Source organism: Pseudophryne corroboree, chromosome 2, assembly GCF_028390025.1.
Source record: "Pseudophryne corroboree isolate aPseCor3 chromosome 2, aPseCor3.hap2, whole genome shotgun sequence".
Lineage (NCBI taxonomy): Eukaryota > Metazoa > Chordata > Amphibia > Anura > Myobatrachidae > Pseudophryne > Pseudophryne corroboree.
In genome coordinates, this window is record NC_086445.1 from 671,482,047 (window position 1) to 671,502,995 (window position 20,949).

Here is a 20,949-nt window from a genome sequence, read left to right on the forward strand (position 1 = left end):
CATAGAATTTGGGGGTCATTTTGATCCCAAAGTATTATTAACCTCAAAAACCATAATTTACACTCATTTTTCGTCTATTCTGAATACCTCACACCTCACAATATTATTTTTAGTCCTAAAATTTGCACCGAGGTCGCTGTGTGAGTAAGATAAGCGACCCTAGTGGCCGACACAAACACCGGGCCCATCTAGGAGTGGCACTGCAGTGTCACGCAGGATGTCCCTTCCAAAAAACCCTCCCCAAACAGCACATGACGCAAAGAAAAAAAGAGGCGCAATGAGGTAGCTGTGTGAGTAAGATTAGCGACCCTAGTGGCCGACACAAACACCGGGCCCATCTAGGAGTGGCACTGCAGTGTCACGCAGGATGGCCCTTCCAAAAAACCCTCCCCAAACAGCACATGACGCAAAGAAAAAAAGAGGCGCAATGAGGTAGCTGTGTGAGTAAGATTAGCGACCATAGTGGCCGACACAAACACCGGGCCCATCTAGGAGTGGCACTGCAGTGTCACGCAGGATGTCCCTTCCAAAAAAACCCTCCCCAAACAGCACATGACGCAAAGAAAAAAAGAGGCGCAATGAGGTAGCTGTGTGAGTAAGATTAGCGACCCTAGTGGCCGACACAAACACCGGGCCCATCTAGGAGTGGCACTGCAGTGTCACGCAGGATGTCCCTTCCAAAAAACCCTCCCCAAACAGCACATGACGCAAAGAAAAAAAGAGGCGCAATGAGGTAGCTGACTGTGTGAGTAAGATTAGCGACCCTAGTGGCCGACACAAACACCGGGCCCATTTAGGAGTGGCACTGCAGTGTCACGCAGGATGTCCCTTCCAAAAAACCCTCCCCAATCAGCACATGATGCAAAGAAAAAGAAAAGAAAAAAGAGGTGCAAGATGGAATTGTCCTTGGGCCCTCCCACCCACCCTTATGTTGTATAAACAAAACAGGACATGCACACTTTAACCAACCCATCATTTCAGTGACAGGGTCTGCCACACGACTGTGACTGATATGACGGGTTGGTTTGGACCCCCCCCAAAAAAGAAGCAATTAATCTCTCCTTGCACAAACTGGCTCTACAGAGGCAAGATGTCCACCTCATCATCACCCTCCGATATATCACCGTGTACATCCCCCTCCTCACAGATTATCAATTCGTCCCCACTGGAATCCACCATCTCAGCTCCCTGTGTACTTTGTGGAGGCAATTGCTGCTGGTCAATGTCTCCGCGGAGGAATTGATTATAATTCATTTTAATGAACATCATCTTCTCCACATTTTCTGGATGTAACCTCGTACGCCGATTGCTGACAAGGTGAGCGGCGGCTCTAAACACTCTTTCGGAGTACACACTTGTGGGAGGGCAACTTAGGTAGAATAAAGCCAGTTTGTGCAAGGGCCTCCAAATTGCCTCTTTTTCCTGCCAGTATAAGTACGGACTGTGTGACGTGCCTACTTGGATGCGGTCACTCATATAATCCTCCACCATTCTATCAATGTTGAGAGAATCATATGCAGTGACAGTAGACGACATGTCCGTAATCGTTGTCAGGTCCTTCAGTCCGGACCAGATGTCAGCATCAGCAGTCGCTCCAGACTGCCCTGCATCACCGCCAGCAGGTGGGCTCGGAATTCTGAGCCTTTTCCTCGCACCCCCAGTTGCGGGAGAATGTGAAGGAGGAGATGTTGACAGGTCGCGTTCCGCTTGACTTGACAATTTTGTCACCAGCAGGTCTTTCAACCCCAGCAGACTTGTGTCTGCCGGAAAGAGAGATCCAAGGTAGGCTTTAAATCTAGGATCGAGCACGGTGGCCAAAATGTAGTGCTCTGATTTCAACAGATTGACCACCCGTGAATCCTTGTTAAGCGAATTAAGGGCTCCATCCACAAGTCCCACATGCCTAGCGGAATCGCTCCGTGTTAGCTCCTCCTTCAATGTCTCCAGCTTCTTCTGCAAAAGCCTGATGAGGGGAATGACCTGACTCAGGCTGGCAGTGTCTGAACTGACTTCACGTGTGGCAAGTTCAAAGGGCATCAGAACCTTGCACAACGTTGAAATCATTCTCCACTGCGCTTGAGACAGGTGCATTCCACCTACTATATCGTGCTCAATTGTATAGGCTTGAATGGCCTTTTGCTGCTCCTCCAACCTCTGAAGCATATAGAGGGTTGAATTCCACCTCGTTACCACTTCTTGCTTCAGATGATGGCAGGGCAGGTTCAGTAGTTTTTGGTGGTGCTCCAGTCTTCTGTACGTGGTGCCTGTACGCCGAAAGTGTCCCGCAATTCTTCTGGCCACCGACAGCATCTCTTGCACGCCCCTGTCGTTTTTTAAAAAATTCTGCACCACCAAATTCAAGGTATGTGCAAAACATGGGACGTGCTGGAATTTGCCCATATTTAATGCACACACAATATTGCTGGCGTTGTCCGATGCCACAAATCCACAGGAGAGTCCAATTGGGGTAAGCCATTCCGCGATGATCTTCCTCAGTTGCCGTAAGAGGTTTTCAGCTGTGTGCGTATTCTGGAAAGCGGTGATACAAAGCGTAGCCTGCCTAGGAAAGAGTTGGCGTTTGCGAGATGCTGCTACTGGTGCCGCCGCTGCTGTTCTTGCGGCGGGAGTCCATACATCTACCCAGTGGGCTGTCACAGTCATATAGTCCTGACCCTGCCCTGCTCCACTTGTCCACATGTCCGTGGTTAAGTGGACATTGGGTACAACTGCATTTTTTAGGACACTGGTGAGTCTTTTTCTGAGGTCTGTGTACATTTTCGGTATCGCCTGCCTAGAGAAATGGAACCTAGATGGTATTTGGTACCGGGGACACAGTACCTCCAACAAGTCTCTAGTTGGCTCTGCAGTAATGATGGATACCGGAACCACGTTTCTCACCACCCAGGATGCCAAGGCCTCAGTTATCCGCTTTGCTGTAGGATGACTGCTGTGATATTTCATCTTCCTCGCAAAGGACTGTTGGACAGTCAATTGCTTGGTGGAAGTAGTAAAAGTGGTCTTACGACTTCCCCTCTGGGATGACCATCGACTCCCAGCAGCAACAACAGCTGCGCCAGCAGCAGTAGGCGTTACACGCAAGGATGCATCGGAGGAATCCCAGGCAGGAGAGGAATCGTCAGAATTGCCAGTGACATGGCCTGCAGGACTATTGGCATTCCTGGGGAAGGAGGAAATTGACACTGAGGGAGTTGGTGGGGTGGTTTCCGTGAGCTTGGTTACAAGAGGAAGGGATTTACTGGTCAGTGGACTGCTTCCGCTGTCGCCCAAAGTTTTTGAACTTGTCACTGACTTATTATGAATGCGCTGCAGGTGACGTATAAGGGAGGATGTTCCGAGGTGGTTAACGTCCTTACCCCTACTTATTACAGCTTGACAAAGGCAACACACGGCTTGACAAATGTTGTCCGCATTTCTGTTGAAATACTTCCACACCGAAGAGCTGATTTTTTTGGTATTTTCACCAGGCATGTCAATGGCCATATTCCTCCCACGGACAACAGGTGTCTCCCCGGGTGCCTGACTTAAACAAACCACCTCACCATCAGAATCCTCCTTGTCAATTTCCTCCCCAGCGCCAGCAACACCCATATCCTCCTCATCCTGGTGTACTTCAACACTGACATCTTCAATCTGACTATCAGGAACTGGACTGCGGGTGCTCCTTCCAGCACTTGCAGGGGGCGTGCAAATGGTGGAAGGCGCATGCTCTTCACGTCCAGTGTTGGGAAGGTCAGGCATCGCAACCGACACAATTGGACTCTCCTTGTGGATTTGGGATTTCGAAGAACGCACAGTTCTTTGCTGTGCTTTTGCCAGCTTGAGTCTTTTCATTTTTCTAGCGAGAGGCTGAGTGCTTCCATCCTCATGTGAAGCTGAACCACTAGCCATGAACATAGGCCAGGGCCTCAGCCGTTCCTTGCCACTCCGTGTGGTAAATGGCATATTGGCAAGTTTACGCTTCTCCTCCGACAATTTTATTTTAGATTTTTGAGTCCTTTTTTTACTGATATTTGGTGTTTTGGATTTTACATGCTCTGTACTATGACATTGGGAATCGGCCTTGGCAGACGACGTTGATGGAATTTCATCGTCTCGGCCATGACTAGTGGCAGCAGCTTCAGCACGAGGTGAAAGTGGATCTTGATCTTTCCCTATTTTTGGAACCTCAACATTTTTGTTCTCCATATTTTAATAGGCACAACTAAAAGGCACCTCAGGTAAACAATGGAGATGGATGGATACTAGTATACTTATGGATGACGAGCGACTGCCGACACAGAGGTAGCTACAGCCGTGGACTACCGTACTGTGTCTGCTGCTAATATAGACTGGATGATAATGAGATAAAATTAATATATATATATATATATATCACACTAGTACTGCAGCCGGACAGGTATATATTATGTAATGACGGACCTGCTGGACACTGTCTGTCAGCACTGCAGACTCCTAAAGTAAGCTACTAGTATCAAGAAGATAGAAAAAGAAAAAAAAAACCACGGGTAGGTGGTATACAATTATGGATGGACGAGCGACTGCCGACACAGAGGTAGCTACAGCCGTGGACTACCGTACTGTGTCTGCTGCTAATATAGACTGGATGATAATGAGATAAAATTAAAATATATATATATATATCACACTAGTACTGCAGCCGGACAGGTATATATTATGTAATGACGGACCTGCTGGACACTGTCTGCAGAATGCGTTTATAAAAACACCACACGACGAGTGTTTAACTTTTTCAGGCAGACAATCACAATATACTGGTGGTCAGCAGACAATCACAATACTGGTGGTCAGTGGTCACTGGTCAGTCACACTGGCAGTGGCACTCTGGCAGCAAAAGTGTGCACTGTACTTAAAATATGTACTCCTGCTATAACTGCTCCCCAGTCTCCCCCACAATTAAGCTGTGTGAGCAGTGAGCACTCAGCACAGTCAGATAATGATATACAGTATTACATATGATGCAGCACACTGGGCTGAGCACAGATATGGTATGTGACTGTGTCACACTGTGTATCGTTTTTTTTTCAAGCAGAGAACGGATTAATTAAACTGGTGGTGGTCACTGGTCACTGGTCACACTATCAGCAAGTAGTACTCCGTCCTAAGCAGACAATCACAATATACTGGTGGTCAGTATGGTCACTGGTCAGTCACACTGGCAGTGTGGCACTCTGGCAGCAAAAGTGTGCACTGTACTTAAAATATATTATTTATGTACTCCTGCTCTAACTGCTCCCCAGTCTCCCCCACAATTAAGCTGTGTGAGCAGTGAGCACTCAGCACAGTCAGATATACAGTATTACATATGATGATGCAGCACACTGAGGCTGAGCACAGATATGGTATGTGACTGTGTCACACTGTGTATCGTTTTTTTTCAGGCAGAGAACGGATTAATTAAACTGGTGGTCAATGGTCACTGGTCACACTATCAGCAAGTAGTAGTACTCCAGTCCTAATATGCTCCCCAAAATTAGTAAATAGTGTCTCTAACTCTCTACTCTCTTCTCTATAAACGGAGAGGACGCCAGCCACGTCCTCTCCCTATAATCTCAATGCACGTGTGAAAATGGCGGCGACGCGCGGCTCCTTATATAGAATCCGAGTCTCGCGATAGAATCCGAGCCTCGCGAGAATCCGACAGCGGGATGATGACGTTCGGGCGCGCTCGGGTTAACCGAGCAAGGCGGGAGGATCCGAGCCTGCTCGGCCCCGTGTAAAAAAAGCTGAAGTTCGGCGGGTTCGGATTCCGAGAAACCGAACCCGCTCATCACTAGTTGCTATGTCCACTAGATAATGCAGAGAGCGCCGCTGTGACCACCAGATAATGCAGAGAGCGCCGCTGTAACAGTCAGATAATGCAGAGAGCGCCGCTGTGACCACCAGATAATGCAGAGAGCGCCGCTGTAACAGTCAGATAATGCAGAGAGCGTCGCTGTGACCACCAGATAATGCAGAGAGTGTCGCTGTGACCACCAGATAATGCAGAGAGCGTCGCTGTAACCACCAGATAATGCAGAGAGCGTCGCTGTAACCGCCAGATAATGCAGAGAGCGTCGCTGTAACAGTCAGATAATGCAGAGAGCGTCGCTGTGACCACCAGATAATGCAGAGAGCGTCGCTGTAACAGTCAGATAATGCAGAGAGCGTCGCTGTAACAGTCAGATAATGCAGAGAGCGTCGCTGTAACAGTCAGATAATGCAGAGAGCGTCGCTGTAACAGTCAGATAATGCAGAGAGCGTTGCTGTAACCGCCAGATAATGCAGAGAGCGTCGCTGTGACCACCAGATAATGCAGAGAGCGTCACTGTAACAGTCAGATAATGCAGAGAGCGCCGCTGTAACAGTCAGATAATGCAGAGAGCGTCGCTGTAACAGTCAGATAATGCAGAGAGCGTTGCTGTAACCGCCAGATAATGCAGAGAGCGTCGCTGTGACCACCAGATAATGCAGAGAGCGTCACTGTAACAGTCAGATAATGCAGAGAGCGCCGCTGTAACAGTCAGATAATGCAGAGAGCGTCGCTGTAACAGCCAGATAATGCAGAGAGCACCGCTGTAACAGTCAGATAATGCAGAGAGCGTCGCTGTAACAGCCAGATAATGCAGAGAGCGTCGCTGTGACCGCCAGATAATGCAGAGTGTCACTGTAACAGTCAGATAATGCCGAGAGCGTCGCTGTGACCACCAGATAATGCCGAGAGTGTCGCTGTGACCGCCAGATAATGCCGAGAGCACCGCTGTGACCACTAGATATAGCAGACCATCAGTGACCAACATAAAAGAAGGCATACAAATACAAACACCCCCCTCCCCCCCACACACAAACATTAATAAAGCATCCCCAGCACAGACAATATTAAGACAAACCCCCCCCCCTCCCCATCCAGATAAGAACACCCCCCCTCCCCATTGGGCACTTACTTGCCCAGTATGAGGCTCTGACTCGTCTCTGTCCTGCTGAGCTCCAGGGAACAGGAACAGAATACACACACGTATCAGGAATGAGACAGGGGTGGAGACTTGGGGGGGCGGGGTCTTGAGCAGGGTCAGTAGGGAGTAGATTATAATTGTCAGAACAGAGGAGGGGGCAGGGACTCATGGTGAGGGGGCGGAGTCATTGTGGGGGAAATTGTAATAGTCAGGGCAGAGGAGTGGGCGGGGGCTCGGGGTAAGGGGGTGGAGTCATGGTGAGGAATATTATAATAGACAGATAGGGCTGAGGAGGGGGCGGGGACTCAGGGTAAGGGGGTGGAGTCATTGTGAGGGAAATTGTAATAGTCAGATAGGGCAGAGGAGTGGGCGGGGACTCGGGGTAAGGGGTGGAGTCATGATGAGGGAAATTATAATAGACAGATAGGGCAGAGGAGAGGCAGGGACGTGTGTGAGTGGCGTTTGTCTTAAGCAGGTTGGGGCTGAGACTCGGCGATCTGGCAGAGAGGGGAGGGATTACATGTATAAGGCATTCCGCACCGCAGCTCAGGCAGCCACATCAGAGTCAGGAAGGATGCGCTGCCACTGCAGTGTGAACTCGGAGTGCACAGTGCTTACTGATAGCCGGACACAGGAAAAATGCCGCCCTATGCCCATGCTCGCTGACGATGCTGTATAAACACACGTGCAGAACCTGCTGGGCACTGCAGTAGAGTAAATACACTCCCCCTTTGCCTTTGCGATCGCCGCTTGTTGATCTCCGCCCCCCCCCCCCCCCTCAGAGAGGGGCATGGCCTGTAAGCAATGGGGACCATGGGAAAATTACCTGGCACCCCGCAGTCCGATCCTCCCGGGACAGTGGAGAAAGTGCCCCCTTCAGGCCTGGAGCCCGGCGGCAGGTGACTCCATTGACTCCGAGAGTTCCGCCCCTGGTGTGAACGAGTACTAGGTCGCATCGACCTGGCTTACCTGTTCACACCGCACTGCGAGCCGGGTTAAATCCATGTTCAACCTTGCTTGCTACCCGAGTTGAAATACCGGGTAACTTGACCTGGATTATTTCAACGGACCCCTTTCAAACTGCGTTGCAACCAGGGTTGCTGCGCGTTCATGTGCAATAACCCGGGATATTACTGGCAGTCTGAAAGGGGTATACATAAAAATGAGAAAACATACCAAAGAAGAAACGTAGAGTTCAATTAATGCAAACACAAACACTCAGTGGATTATGCAGAATAGCACACAGTTTACTGGCGATGTGACGTCCACAGGGGATGCATTTAGCATCCCGGCTGTCGGGATGCCGTCGATCATGTGATCAACACCACTCGGAAGACTGGTACCAGAAGACCGACAGCCGCTATCCCAAAGGTAAGAATTGGAGTAAGTGTTAGGGCCCGGGAGTTGGGGGTTTAGGCACAAGGGGTAGGGGTTAGCTCAGTTTGTAACAAGAAATTGGTGGTAACCTGGAGGTAAAAGTTGTTTGTGGTAGTGAAATTAGATGATAATATACCATAATTTTAAAGTTTTTTCCTCCACTTGCTGCTTCCTCCAAGCTTATTAACACAACCCAAAGTTTTAGTTTATTTATTGAGCATTTACTTTCCAATGAAATTAACTATGGTGAAAAAATGATGTTAAAGTCCATAATAGAGAGGGTTTGGCATGTAATGTCACATAACCGACAGTAGCATCCCGACACTGAAGATTCCGACAGCAGACAGGCATGGCCAGCTCTACTATTAGGCAGCTGCCTAGGGGCGCTGGACACTGGAACCCGCCATTGAGAGAGAAAAAAAAAAAGAAGGCTCCCTCTTTCAGTCATACTTCCCACTTGTGTTGAAACACCTCTCTTATCAATTATCTGGTTCAACACAGGTGATGGCAATAATACATTTAATAGGGAAGTCCAGGAACAGAGCATTTTGACCCTCCTGGAATGACTCATGTTTAGAGTAGAGATGAGCGCCTGAAATTTTTCGGGTTTTGTGTTTTGGTTTTGGGTTCGGTTCCGCGGCCGTGTTTTGGGTTCGAACGCGTTTTGGCAAAACCTCACCGAATTTTTTTTGTCGGATTCGGGTGTGTTTTGGATTCGGGTGTTTTTTTCAAAAAACACTAAAAAACAGCTTAAATCATAGAATTTGGGGGTCATTTTGATCCCAAAGTATTATTAACCTCAAAAACCATAATTTACACTCATTTTCAGTCTATTCTGAATACCTCACACCTCACAATATTATTTTTAGTCCTAAAATTTGCACCGAGGTCGCTGTGTGAGTAAGATAAGCGACCCTAGTGGCCGACACAAACACCGGGCCCATCTAGGAGTGGCACTGCAGTGTCACGCAGGATGTCCCTTCCAAAAAACCCTCCCCAAACAGCACATGACGCAAAGAAAAAAAGAGGCGCAATGAGGTAGCTGTGTGAGTAAGATTAGCGACCCTAGTGGCCGACACAAACACCGGGCCCATCTAGGAGTGGCACTGCAGTGTCACGCAGGATGGCCCTTCCAAAAAACCCTCCCCAAACAGCACATGACGCAAAGAAAAAAAGAGGCGCAATGAGGTAGCTGTGTGAGTAAGATTAGCGACCCTAGTGGCCGACACAAACACCGGGCCCATCTAGGAGTGGCACTGCAGTGTCACGCAGGATGTCCCTTCCAAAAAACCCTCCCCAAACAGCACATGACGCAAAGAAAAAAAGAGGCGCAATGAGGTAGCTGTGTGAGTAAGATTAGCGACCCTAGTGGCCGACACAAACACCGGGCCCATCTAGGAGTGGCACTGCAGTGTCACGCAGGATGTCCCTTCCAAAAAACCCTCCCCAAACAGCACATGACGCAAAGAAAAAAAGAGGCGCAATGAGGTAGCTGACTGTGTGAGTAAGATTAGCGACCCTAGTGGCCGACACAAACACCGGGCCCATTTAGGAGTGGCACTGCAGTGTCACGCAGGATGTCCCTTCCAAAAAACCCTCCCCAATCAGCACATGATGCAAAGAAAAAGAAAAGAAAAAAGAGGTGCAAGATGGAATTGTCCTTGGGCCCTCCCACCCACCCTTATGTTGTATAAACAAAACAGGACATGCACACTTTAACCAGCCCATCATTTCAGTGACAGGGTCTGCCACACGACTGTGACTGATATGACGGGTTGGTTTGGACCCCCCCCAAAAAAGAAGCAATTAATCTCTCCTTGCACAAACTGGCTCTACAGAGGCAAGATGTCCACCTCATCATCACCCTCCGATATATCACCGTGTACATCCCCCTCCTCACAGATTATCAATTCGTCCCCACTGGAATCCACCATCTCAGCTCCCTGTGTACTTTGTGGAGGCAATTGCTGCTGGTCAATGTCTCCGCGGAGGAATTGATTATAATTCATTTTAATGAACATCATCTTCTCCACATTTTCTGGATGTAACCTCGTACGCCGATTGCTGACAAGGTGAGCGGCGGCACTAAACACTCTTTCGGAGTACACACTTGTGGGAGGGCAACTTAGGTAGAATAAAGCCAGTTTGTGCAAGGGCCTCCAAATTGCCTCTTTTTCCTGCCAGTATAAGTACGGACTGTGTGACGTGCCTACTTGGATGCGGTCACTCATATAATCCTCCACCATTCTATCAATGTTGAGAGAATCATATGCAGTGACAGTAGACGACATGTCCGTAATCGTTGTCAGGTCCTTCAGTCCGGACCAGATGTCAGCATCAGCAGTCGCTCCAGACTGCCCTGCATCCCCGCCAGCGGGTGGGCTCGGAATTCTGAGCCTTTTCCTCGCACCCCCAGTTGCGGGAGAATGTGAAGGAGGAGATGTTGACAGGTCGCGTTCCGCTTGACTTGACAATTTTGTCACCAGCAGGTCTTTCAACCCCAGCAGACTTGTGTCTGCCGGAAAGAGAGATCCAAGGTAGGCTTTAAATCTAGGATCGAGCACGGTGGCCAAAATGTAGTGCTCTGATTTCAACAGATTGACCACCCGTGAATCCTTGTTAAGCGAATTAAGGGCTCCATCCACAAGTCCCACATGCCTAGCGGAATCGCTCCGTGTTAGCTCCTCCTTCAATGTCTCCAGCTTCTTCTGCAAAAGCCTGATGAGGGGAATGACCTGACTCAGGCTGGCAGTGTCTGAACTGACTTCACGTGTGGCAAGTTCAAAGGGCATCAGAACCTTGCACAACGTTGAAATCATTCTCCACTGCGCTTGAGACAGGTGCATTCCACCTACTATATCGTGCTCAATTGTATAGGCTTGAATGGCCTTTTGCTGCTCCTCCAACCTCTGAAGCATATAGAGGGTTGAATTCCACCTCGTTACCACTTCTTGCTTCAGATGATGGCAGGGCAGGTTCAGTAGTTTTTGGTGGTGCTCCAGTCTTCTGTACGTGGTGCCTGTACGCCGAAAGTGTCCCGCAATTCTTCTGGCCACCGACAGCATCTCTTGCACGCCCCTGTCGTTTTTTAAAAAATTCTGCACCACCAAATTCAAGGTATGTGCAAAACATGGGACGTGCTGGAATTTGCCCATATTTAATGCACACACAATATTGCTGGCGTTGTCCGATGCCACAAATCCACAGGAGAGTCCAATTGGGGTAAGCCATTCCGCGATGATCTTCCTCAGTTGCCGTAAGAGGTTTTCAGCTGTGTGCGTATTCTGGAAAGCGGTGATACAAAGCGTAGCCTGCCTAGGAAAGAGTTGGCGTTTGCGAGATGCTGCTACTGGTGCCGCCGCTGCTGTTCTTGCGGCGGGAGTCCATACATCTACCCAGTGGGCTGTCACAGTCATATAGTCCTGACCCTGCCCTGCTCCACTTGTCCACATGTCCGTGGTTAAGTGGACATTGGGTACAACTGCATTTTTTAGGACACTGGTGAGTCTTTTTCTGAGGTCTGTGTACATTTTCGGTATCGCCTGCCTAGAGAAATGGAACCTAGATGGTATTTGGTACCGGGGACACAGTACCTCCAACAAGTCTCTAGTTGGCTCTGCAGTAATGATGGATACCGGAACCACGTTTCTCACCACCCAGGATGCCAAGGCCTCAGTTATCCGCTTTGCTGTAGGATGACTGCTGTGATATTTCATCTTCCTCGCAAAGGACTGTTGGACAGTCAATTGCTTGGTGGAAGTAGTAAAAGTGGTCTTACGACTTCCCCTCTGGGATGACCATCGACTCCCAGCAGCAACAACAGCAGCGCCAGCAGCAGTAGGCGTTACACGCAAGGATGCATCGGAGGAATCCCAGGCAGGAGAGGAATCGTCAGAATTGCCAGTGACATGGCCTGCAGGACTATTGGCATTCCTGGGGAAGGAGGAAATTGACACTGAGGGAGTTGGTGGGGTGGTTTGCGTGAGCTTGGTTACAAGAGGAAGGGATTTACTGGTCAGTGGACTGCTTCCGCTGTCACCCAAAGTTTTTGAACTTGTCACTGACTTATTATGAATGCGCTGCAGGTGACGTATAAGGGAGGATGTTCCGAGGTGGTTAACGTCCTTACCCCTACTTATTACAGCTTGACAAAGGGAACACACGGCTTGACACCTGTTGTCCGCATTTCTGGTGAAATACCTCCACACCGAAGAGCTGATTTTTTTGGTATTTTCACCTGGCATGTCAACGGCCATATTCCTCCCACGGACAACTGGTGTCTCCCCGGGTGCCTGACTTAAACAAACCACCTCACCATCAGAATCCTCCTGGTCAATTTCCTCCCCAGCGCCAGCAACACCCATATCCTCCTCATCCTGGTGTACTTCAACACTGACATCTTCAATCTGACTATCAGGAACTGGACTGCGGGTGCTCCTTCCAGCACTTGCAGGGGGCGTGCAAATGGTGGAAGGCGCATGCTCTTCACGTCCAGTGTTGGGAAGGTCAGGCATCGCAACCGACACAATTGGACTCTCCTTGTGGATTTGGGATTTCGAAGAATGCACAGTTCTTTGCTGTGCTGCTTTTGCCAGCTTGAGTCTTTTCATTTTTCTAGCGAGAGGCTGAGTGCTTCCATCCTCATGTGAAGCTGAACCACATGTGTGGTACTGTGTCTGCTGCGACTGGATGATAAATGATATAAAAAATATATATATATCACTACTGCAGCCGGACAGGTATATATTATATATTATATAATGACGGACCTGCTGGACACTGTCTGTCAGCAGAATGAGTTTTATTTTTATAGAATAAAAAAAACAACAACACACAAGTGAAGTCACACGACGAGTGTTTAACTTTTTCAGGCAATCACAATATAAGTATACTACTAACTATACTGGTGGTCAGTGTGGTCAGGTCACTGGTCAGTCACACTGGCAGTGGCACTCCTGCAGCAAAAGTGTGCACTGTTTAATTTTAATATAATATTATGTACTCCTGGCTCCTGCTATAACCTATAACTGGCACTGCAGTGCTCCCCAGTCTCCCCCACAATTATAAGCTGTGTGAGCTGAGCAGTCAGACAGATATATAATATATATATAGATGATGCAGCACACTGGGCTGAGCCTGAGCAGTGCACACAGATATGGTATGTGACTGAGTCACTGTGTGTATCGCTTTTTTCAGGCAGAGAACGGATATATTAAATAAACTGCACTGTCTGGTGGTCACTCACTATATAATATTATGTACTCCTGGCTCCTGCTATAACCTATAACTGGCACTGCAGTGCTCCCCAGTCTCCCCCACAATTATAAGCTGTGTGAGCTGAGCAGTCAGACAGATATATAATATATATAGATGATGCAGCACACTGGGCTGAGCCTGAGCAGTGCACACAGATATGGTATGTGACTGAGTCACTGTGTGTATCGCTTTTTTCAGGCAGAGAACGGATATATTAAATAAACTGCACTGTCTGGTGGTCACTCACTAGTAAACTCTCTGCACTCTCTACACTTCTACAGTACTCCTCCTAGTCCTAAACTCCAGTAAATCTCTCTCTCTTATAATCTAAATGGAGAGGACGCCAGCCACGTCCTCTCCCTATCAATCTTAATGCACGTGTGAAAATGGCGGCGACGCGCGGCTCCTTATATAGAATCCGAGTCTCGCGATAGAATCCGAGCCTCGCGAGAATCCGACAGCGTCATGATGACGTTCGGGCGCGCTCGGGTTAACCGAGCAAGGCGGGAAGATCCGAGTCGCTCGGACCCGTGAAAAAAAACATGAAGTTCGGGCGGGTTCGGATTCAGAGAAACCGAACCCGCTCATCTCTAGTTTAGAGGTGTGCTTTCAATCTCGGGCGGGAATATTGATGACCAGGGCCGAAGCTATCAAGGTGTCATGCCTCCAGAACTCTCCAATACCCAGCACTGCACTATCTATCACCTGTCAGAGTCGGCAGCAGTGGTGGCCACCCCTTCTCTTTCCACCAGTCCTCTCCTTTCCTCCAGTGTTGCTGAGGTGTGAGGAGAAATGATAAATGAGTGGGTGAGTGTGTACAGGGGGGGTCTTGTGTGTGTGTTTTAATGAGTGCTAACAGGGTGTGTGTGTGTGTGTGTGTGTGTGTGTGTGTGTGTGTGTGTGTGTGTGTGTGTGTGTGTGTGTGTGTGTGTGTGTGTGTATGGGGGGTTAATGAGTGCCGACAGGGTTAGTGTGTGTAGGGAGGGTTTAAGGAATGCTGACAGGATGAGTGTGTGTGGGGAGGAGGGTGTATGGGTTAATGAGCAGTGTGTGTTTTAATGAGTGCTGGCAGTGTGTGTGTCATATTAGTTGGGGCATTTCTGTATAGTATTTTATGAATTGGGGGCACTGATGCATGGCATATTCTGAATTGGAAGGAACAGGGGCCATGGGTGAATTGTTGCCTAGGGTGTCAAGAAACCTTGCACTGGCCCTGCGGACAGGATAAGTATTTTTACCCTAACCCTCAGGAGGTTGCAGCTACAGCTAACCCTCGGGACGAGGGGGGGGGGTATTTGGGGGTGTCGGCTATGGCTAACCCCCCCTAGTGCATAACCTTAACCTCCCCTCCTGGGCCCTAACCCATACTCCGATACTTACCTTCGGGATGTCGGCTGTCAGTGTCCCAGCACCGGTCTCCTGAGTGGTGTCGGGATTCCGGTGTCAGTAACATGACTGCTGGCATCCCAATTGCCAGGATGCCGAACATATCCCAGTTGAGAGCAATCAGTTTAATCCATTGGTTCTTAACTTCGGTCAAATTTTCTCAGCTGGTTATGTTTTTAGAATTTCTGTCAAGGAAAAGAGGTGGGGTAATTACTGACCCAGTTCATCAAGGATTAAATCTTGAACCATGACCTTCTGTGGATAGTTAAGTACAAAAGTTGAGAAACAATGGTTAAGATTATTGTAAACTATGTTAGGAAAACTAGAGCTTATCATTAGTCCCCATAATATTACTAATGTCAGGTTTTCTGGAAGTACAGTACTATGTAGTATTAACTAGAGATGAGCGGGTTCGGTTTCTTTGAATCCGAACCCGCACGAACTTCACTTTTTTTTTCACGGGTCCGAGCGACTCGGATCTTCCCGCCTTGCTCGGTTAACCCGAGCGCGCCCCGAACGTCATCATGACGCTGTCGGATTCTCGCGAGACTCGGATTCTATATAAGGAGCCGCGCGTCGCCGCCATTTTCACACGTGCATTGAGATTGATAGGGAGAGGACGTGGCTGGCGTCCTCTCCATTTAGATTAGATTTAGAAGAGAGAGAGAGAGAGAGATTGCTGTGATACTGTAGATTAGAAGAGAGTGCAGAGTGCAGACAGAGTTTAGTGACTGACGACCACAGTGACCAGTGACCACCAGAGACAGTGCAGTTGTTTGTTTTATTTAATATATCCGTTCTCTGCCTGAAAAAAACGATACACAGTCACACAGTGTGCACTGCTCAGCCCAGTGTGCTGCACATCAATGTATTGTATATAAAGCTTATAATTGTGGGGGAGACTGGGGAGCACTGCAGGTTGTTATAGCAGGAGCCAGGAGTACATGATAAATAATATTATATTAAAATTAAACAGTGCACACTTTTGCTGCAGGAGTGCCACTGCCAGTGTGACTAGTGGTGACCAGTGCCTGACCACCAGTATATTAGTAGTATTGTATACTATCTCTTTATCAACCAGTCTATATTAGCAGCAGACACAGTACAGTGCGGTAGTTCACGGCTGTGGCTACCTCTGTGTCGGCACTCGGCAGGCAGTCCGTCCATCCATAATTGTATTATATACCACCTAACCGTGGTTTTTTTTTTCTTTCTTTATACCGTCGTCATAGTCATACTAGTTGTTACGAGTATACTACTATCTCTTTATCAACCAGTGTACAGTGCGGTAGTTCACGGCTGTGGCTACCTCTGTGTCGGAACTCGGCAGGCAGTCCGTCCATCCATAATTGTATTATAATATATACCACCTAACCGTGGTTTTTTTTTCGTTCTTTATACCGTCGTCATACTAGTTGTTACGAGTATACTACTATCTCTTTATCAACCAGTGTACAGTGCGGTAGTTCACGGCTGTGGCTACCTCTGTGTCGGAACTCGGCAGGCAGTCCGTCCATCCATAATTGTATTATAATATATACCACCTAACCGTGGTTTTTTTTTCGTTCTTTATACCGTCGTCATACTAGTTGTTACGAGTATACTACTATCTCTTTATCAACCAGTGTACAGTGCGGTAGTTCACGGCTGTGGCTACCTCTGTGTCGGCACTCGGCAGGCAGTCCGTCCAACCATAATTGTATTATATACCACCTAACCGTGGTTTTTTTTTCATTCTTTATACCGTCGTCATACTAGTTGTTACGAGTATACTACTATCTCTTTATCAACCAGTGTACAGTGCGGTAGTTCACGGCTGTGGCTACCTCTGTGTCGGCACTCGGCAGCCCGTCCATAATTGTATATACCAGTGACCTAACCGTGGTTTTTTTTTCTTTCTTTATACATACATACTAGTTACGAGTATACTATCTCTTTATCAACCAGTCTATATATTAGCAGCAGACACAGTACAGTGCGGTAGTTCACGGCTGTGGCTACCTCTGTGTCGGCACTCGGCAGCCCGTCCATAATTGTATATACCACCTAACCGTGGTTTTTTTTTCTTTCTTTATACATACATACTAGTTACGAGTATACTATCTCTTTATCAACCAGTCTATATATTAGCAGCAGACACAGTACAGTGCGGTAGTTCACGGCTGTGGCTACCTCTGTGTCGGCACTCCGCAGCCCGTCCATAATTGTATATACCAGTGACCTAACCGTGGTTTTTTTTTCTTTCTTTATACATACATACTAGTTACGAGTATACTATCTCTTTATCAACCAGTCTATATATTAGCAGCAGACACAGTACAGTGCGGTAGTTCACGGCTGTGGCTACCTCTGTGTCGGCACTCGGCAGCCCGTCCATAATTGTATATACCACCTAACCGTGTTTTTTTTTTCTTTCTTTATACATACATACTAGTTACGAGTATACTATCTCTTTATCAACCAGTCTATATATTAGCAGCAGACACAGTACAGTGCGGTAGTTCACGGCTGTGGCTACCTCTGTGTCGGCACTCCGCAGCCCGTCCATAATTGTATATACCAGTGACCTAACCGTGGTTTTTTTTTCTTTCTTTATACATACATACTAGTTACGAGTATACTATCTCTTTATCAACCAGTCTATATATTAGCAGCAGACACAGTACAGTGCGGTAGTTCACGGCTGTGGCTACCTCTGTGTCGGCACTCCGCAGCCCGTCCATAATTGTATATACCAGTGACCTAACCGTGGTTTTTTTTTCTTTCTTTATACATACATACTAGTTACGAGTATACTATCTCTTTATCAACCAGTCTATATATTAGCAGCAGACACAGTACAGTGCGGTAGTTCACGGCTGTGGCTACCTCTGTGTCGGCACTCGGCAGCCCGTCCATAATTGTATATACCAGTGACCTAACCGTGGTTTTTTTTTCTTTCTTTATACATACATACTAGTTACGAGTATACTATCTCTTTATCAACCAGTCTATATATTAGCAGCAGACACAGTACAGTGCGGTAGTTCACGGCTGTGGCTACCTCTGTGTCGGCACTCGGCAGCCCGTCCATAATTGTATATACCAGTGACCTAACCGTGGTTTTTTTTTCTTTCTTTATACATACATACTAGTTACGAGTATACTATCTCTTTATCAACCAGTCTATATATTAGCAGCAGACACAGTACAGTGCGGTAGTTCACGGCTGTGGCTACCTCTGTGTCGGCACTCGGCAGCCCGTCCATAATTGTATATACCACCTAACCGTGGTTTTTTTTTCTTTCTTTATACATACATACTAGTTACGAGTATACTATCTCTTTATCAACCAGTCTATATATTAGCAGCAGACACAGTACAGTGCGGTAGTTCACGGCTGTGGCTACCTCTGTGTCGGCACTCGGCAGCCCGTCCATAATTGTATATACCACCTAACCGTGGGTTTTTTTTCTTTCTTTATACATACATACTAGTTACGAGTATACTATCTCTTTATCAACCAGTCTATATATTAGCAGCAGACACAGTACAGTGCGGTAGTTCACGGCTGTGGCTACCTCTGTGTCGGCACTCGGCAGCCCGTCCATAATTGTATATACCACCTAACCGTGGTTTTTTTTTCTTTCTTTATACATACATACTAGTTACGAGTATACTATCTCTTTATCAACCAGTCTATATATTAGCAGCAGACACAGTACAGTGCGGTAGTTCACGGCTGTGGCTACCTCTGTGTCGGCACTCGGCAGCCCGTCCATAATTGTATATACCACCTAACCGTGGTTTTTTTTTCTTTCTTTATACATACATACTAGTTACGAGTATACTATCTCTTTATCAACCAGTCTATATATTAGCAGCAGACACAGTACAGTGCGGTAGTTCACGGCTGTGGCTACCTCTGTGTCGGCACTCGGCAGCCCGTCCATAATTGTATATACCACCTAACCGTGGTTTTTTTTTCTTTCTTTATACATACATACTAGTTACGAGTATACTATCTCTTTTTCTTTGCGTCATGTGCTGTTTGGGGAGGGTTTTTTGGAAGGGACATCCTACGTGACACTGCAGTGCCACTCCTAAATGGGCCCGGTGTTTGTGTCGGCCACTACGGTCGCTAATCTTACTCACACAGCTACCTCATTGCGCCTCTTTTTTTCTTTGCGTCATGTGCTGTTTGGGGAGGGTTTTTTGGAAGGGACATCCTGCGTGACACTGCAGTGCCACTCCTAGATGGGCCCGGTGTTTGTGTCGGCCACTAGGGTCGCTAATCTTACTCACACAGCTACCTCATTGCGCCTCTTTTTTTCTTTGCGTCATGTGCTGTTTGGGGAGGGTTTTTTGGAAGGGACATCCTGCGTGACACTGCAGTGCCACTCCTAGATGGGCCCGGTGTTTGTGTCGGCCACTAGGGTCGCTTATCTTACTCACACAGCGACCTCGGTGCAAATTTTAGGACTAAAAATAATATTGTGAGGTGTGAGGTATTCAGAATAGACTGAAAATGAGTGTAAATTATGGTTTTTGAGGTTAATAATACTTTGGAATCAAAATGACCCCCAAATTCTTTGATTTAAGCTGTTTTTTAGTGTTTTTGGAAAAAAACACCCGAATCCAAAACACACCCGAATCCGACAAAAATAATTCGGTGAGGTTTTGCCAAAACGCGTTCGAACCCAAAACACGGCCGCGGAACCGAACCCAAAACCAAAACACAAAACCCGAAAAATTTCAGGCGCTCATCTCTAGTATTAACTACAGTATATTATCTGAATAGCCATAAAATCTTGCTGTACCCTTAATATGGATATTGCCTAACATCACAAAATGCCATCGTGGCATATCTTCTTCCTCAAGCAAGACAGAGCACTGCCTGTGACATTAATGATGCACTCAGCTCTAGTATCCAGCTCACCGAATTGCACAATGAGCAGCACACTTGTGGTTTGATTCTTCTTCATTCTCTGTAAAGCATCAGAAACAGTCGGACTCGTGGCTTTCCTTGTCTTACCACATCTTGCAGAGATGGCCACCCGCCTTTCACTCGCCTACATCATAACTCTACTGGGTAAGTGCTCACCTGTACTACTAGGTATAGTTTTCCACCACATCACTAAAGTCACTGAACAACAGCTACAGAAATTAAACCATACTAAACTAGTAGTTCACAGTAATCCTGATTTAGATGTTAGGAGCAAATTAAAAAACAGGAGCAAAGGAGCAATTTGCTGCTGGAACAAACCATGGGGTCAAATGCATTTATTTTTTGGCTTGCAGCAGAAATACTGACTCCTTTTACACATAGCTAACAAATAGTGGGCAGCTTTGCTTTTACTCTGACATTTGGAATGAAGTTATTAGATGCCTCTCCCAAGTATAACTCTTTGCACATTTTAAACCTGCTCTATCTGCACTCCGTAGTGCAACTTGGTTTTGGCAAGGTGCAAATGACCCCATTTTTAGTTTTGCTTCTAACTCTAACTCCGGTCTTTATCATATAGCAATGTGCTGTAGGATTTATTGATGATTATGGTCCTAATTCAGACCTGATCACTGCTGTGCGTTTTCGCACAGCGGGCGATCAGGTCTTAACTGCACATGCTATCGGCATCTCAGCCCAGCGATCGCCTCTGACTGATTGACATGCAAAGGCATTGGCTGGATGGGAGGGGGTGGGCCGGTGGTGTGTGGCCGCCATTTTGGGGGGCGGGCCGTGGTACCTGCATGAAGTCACGCGTAGCCGCTGCGACCTGGGATGCGACAATTAGCTCCCTGCCAGCACACAGTAATGGTGCAGGTAGGGAGCTACTTGTCAAGTACAAAAGCATCGCCGCTGTGCGATAATTTTGTACTTGTGCGGAAGAGGGGGGGGGTAGGGCCTTACATGCGGGCCATCCCCCTGCATGTAAGAGTAAATGATCGTAGATGTGCTAAATTTAGCACATCTACGATCAAC

At 47.5% G+C, this 20,949-nt stretch overlaps 1 protein-coding gene across 2 annotated transcripts in view; it reads left to right on the forward strand.

Annotated features, from left to right (window-relative positions):
- The first annotated feature begins 19,969 nt into the window (after positions 1-19,969).
- The window catches only part of NCR2 (natural cytotoxicity triggering receptor 2), a 169,981-nt gene continuing 169,001 nt past the window's right edge, over positions 19,970-20,949 (forward strand). Inside the window, exon 1 of one of the 2 annotated variants that reach the window (XM_063955091.1) lies at positions 19,970-20,061. In XM_063955091.1, coding sequence (XP_063811161.1) covers positions 20,019-20,061 — 43 coding nt within the window. In that variant the 5' untranslated portion in view covers positions 19,970-20,018. The remainder of the gene's footprint in view (positions 20,062-20,949) is intronic. The other variant, XM_063955090.1, reaches the window with a different exon arrangement.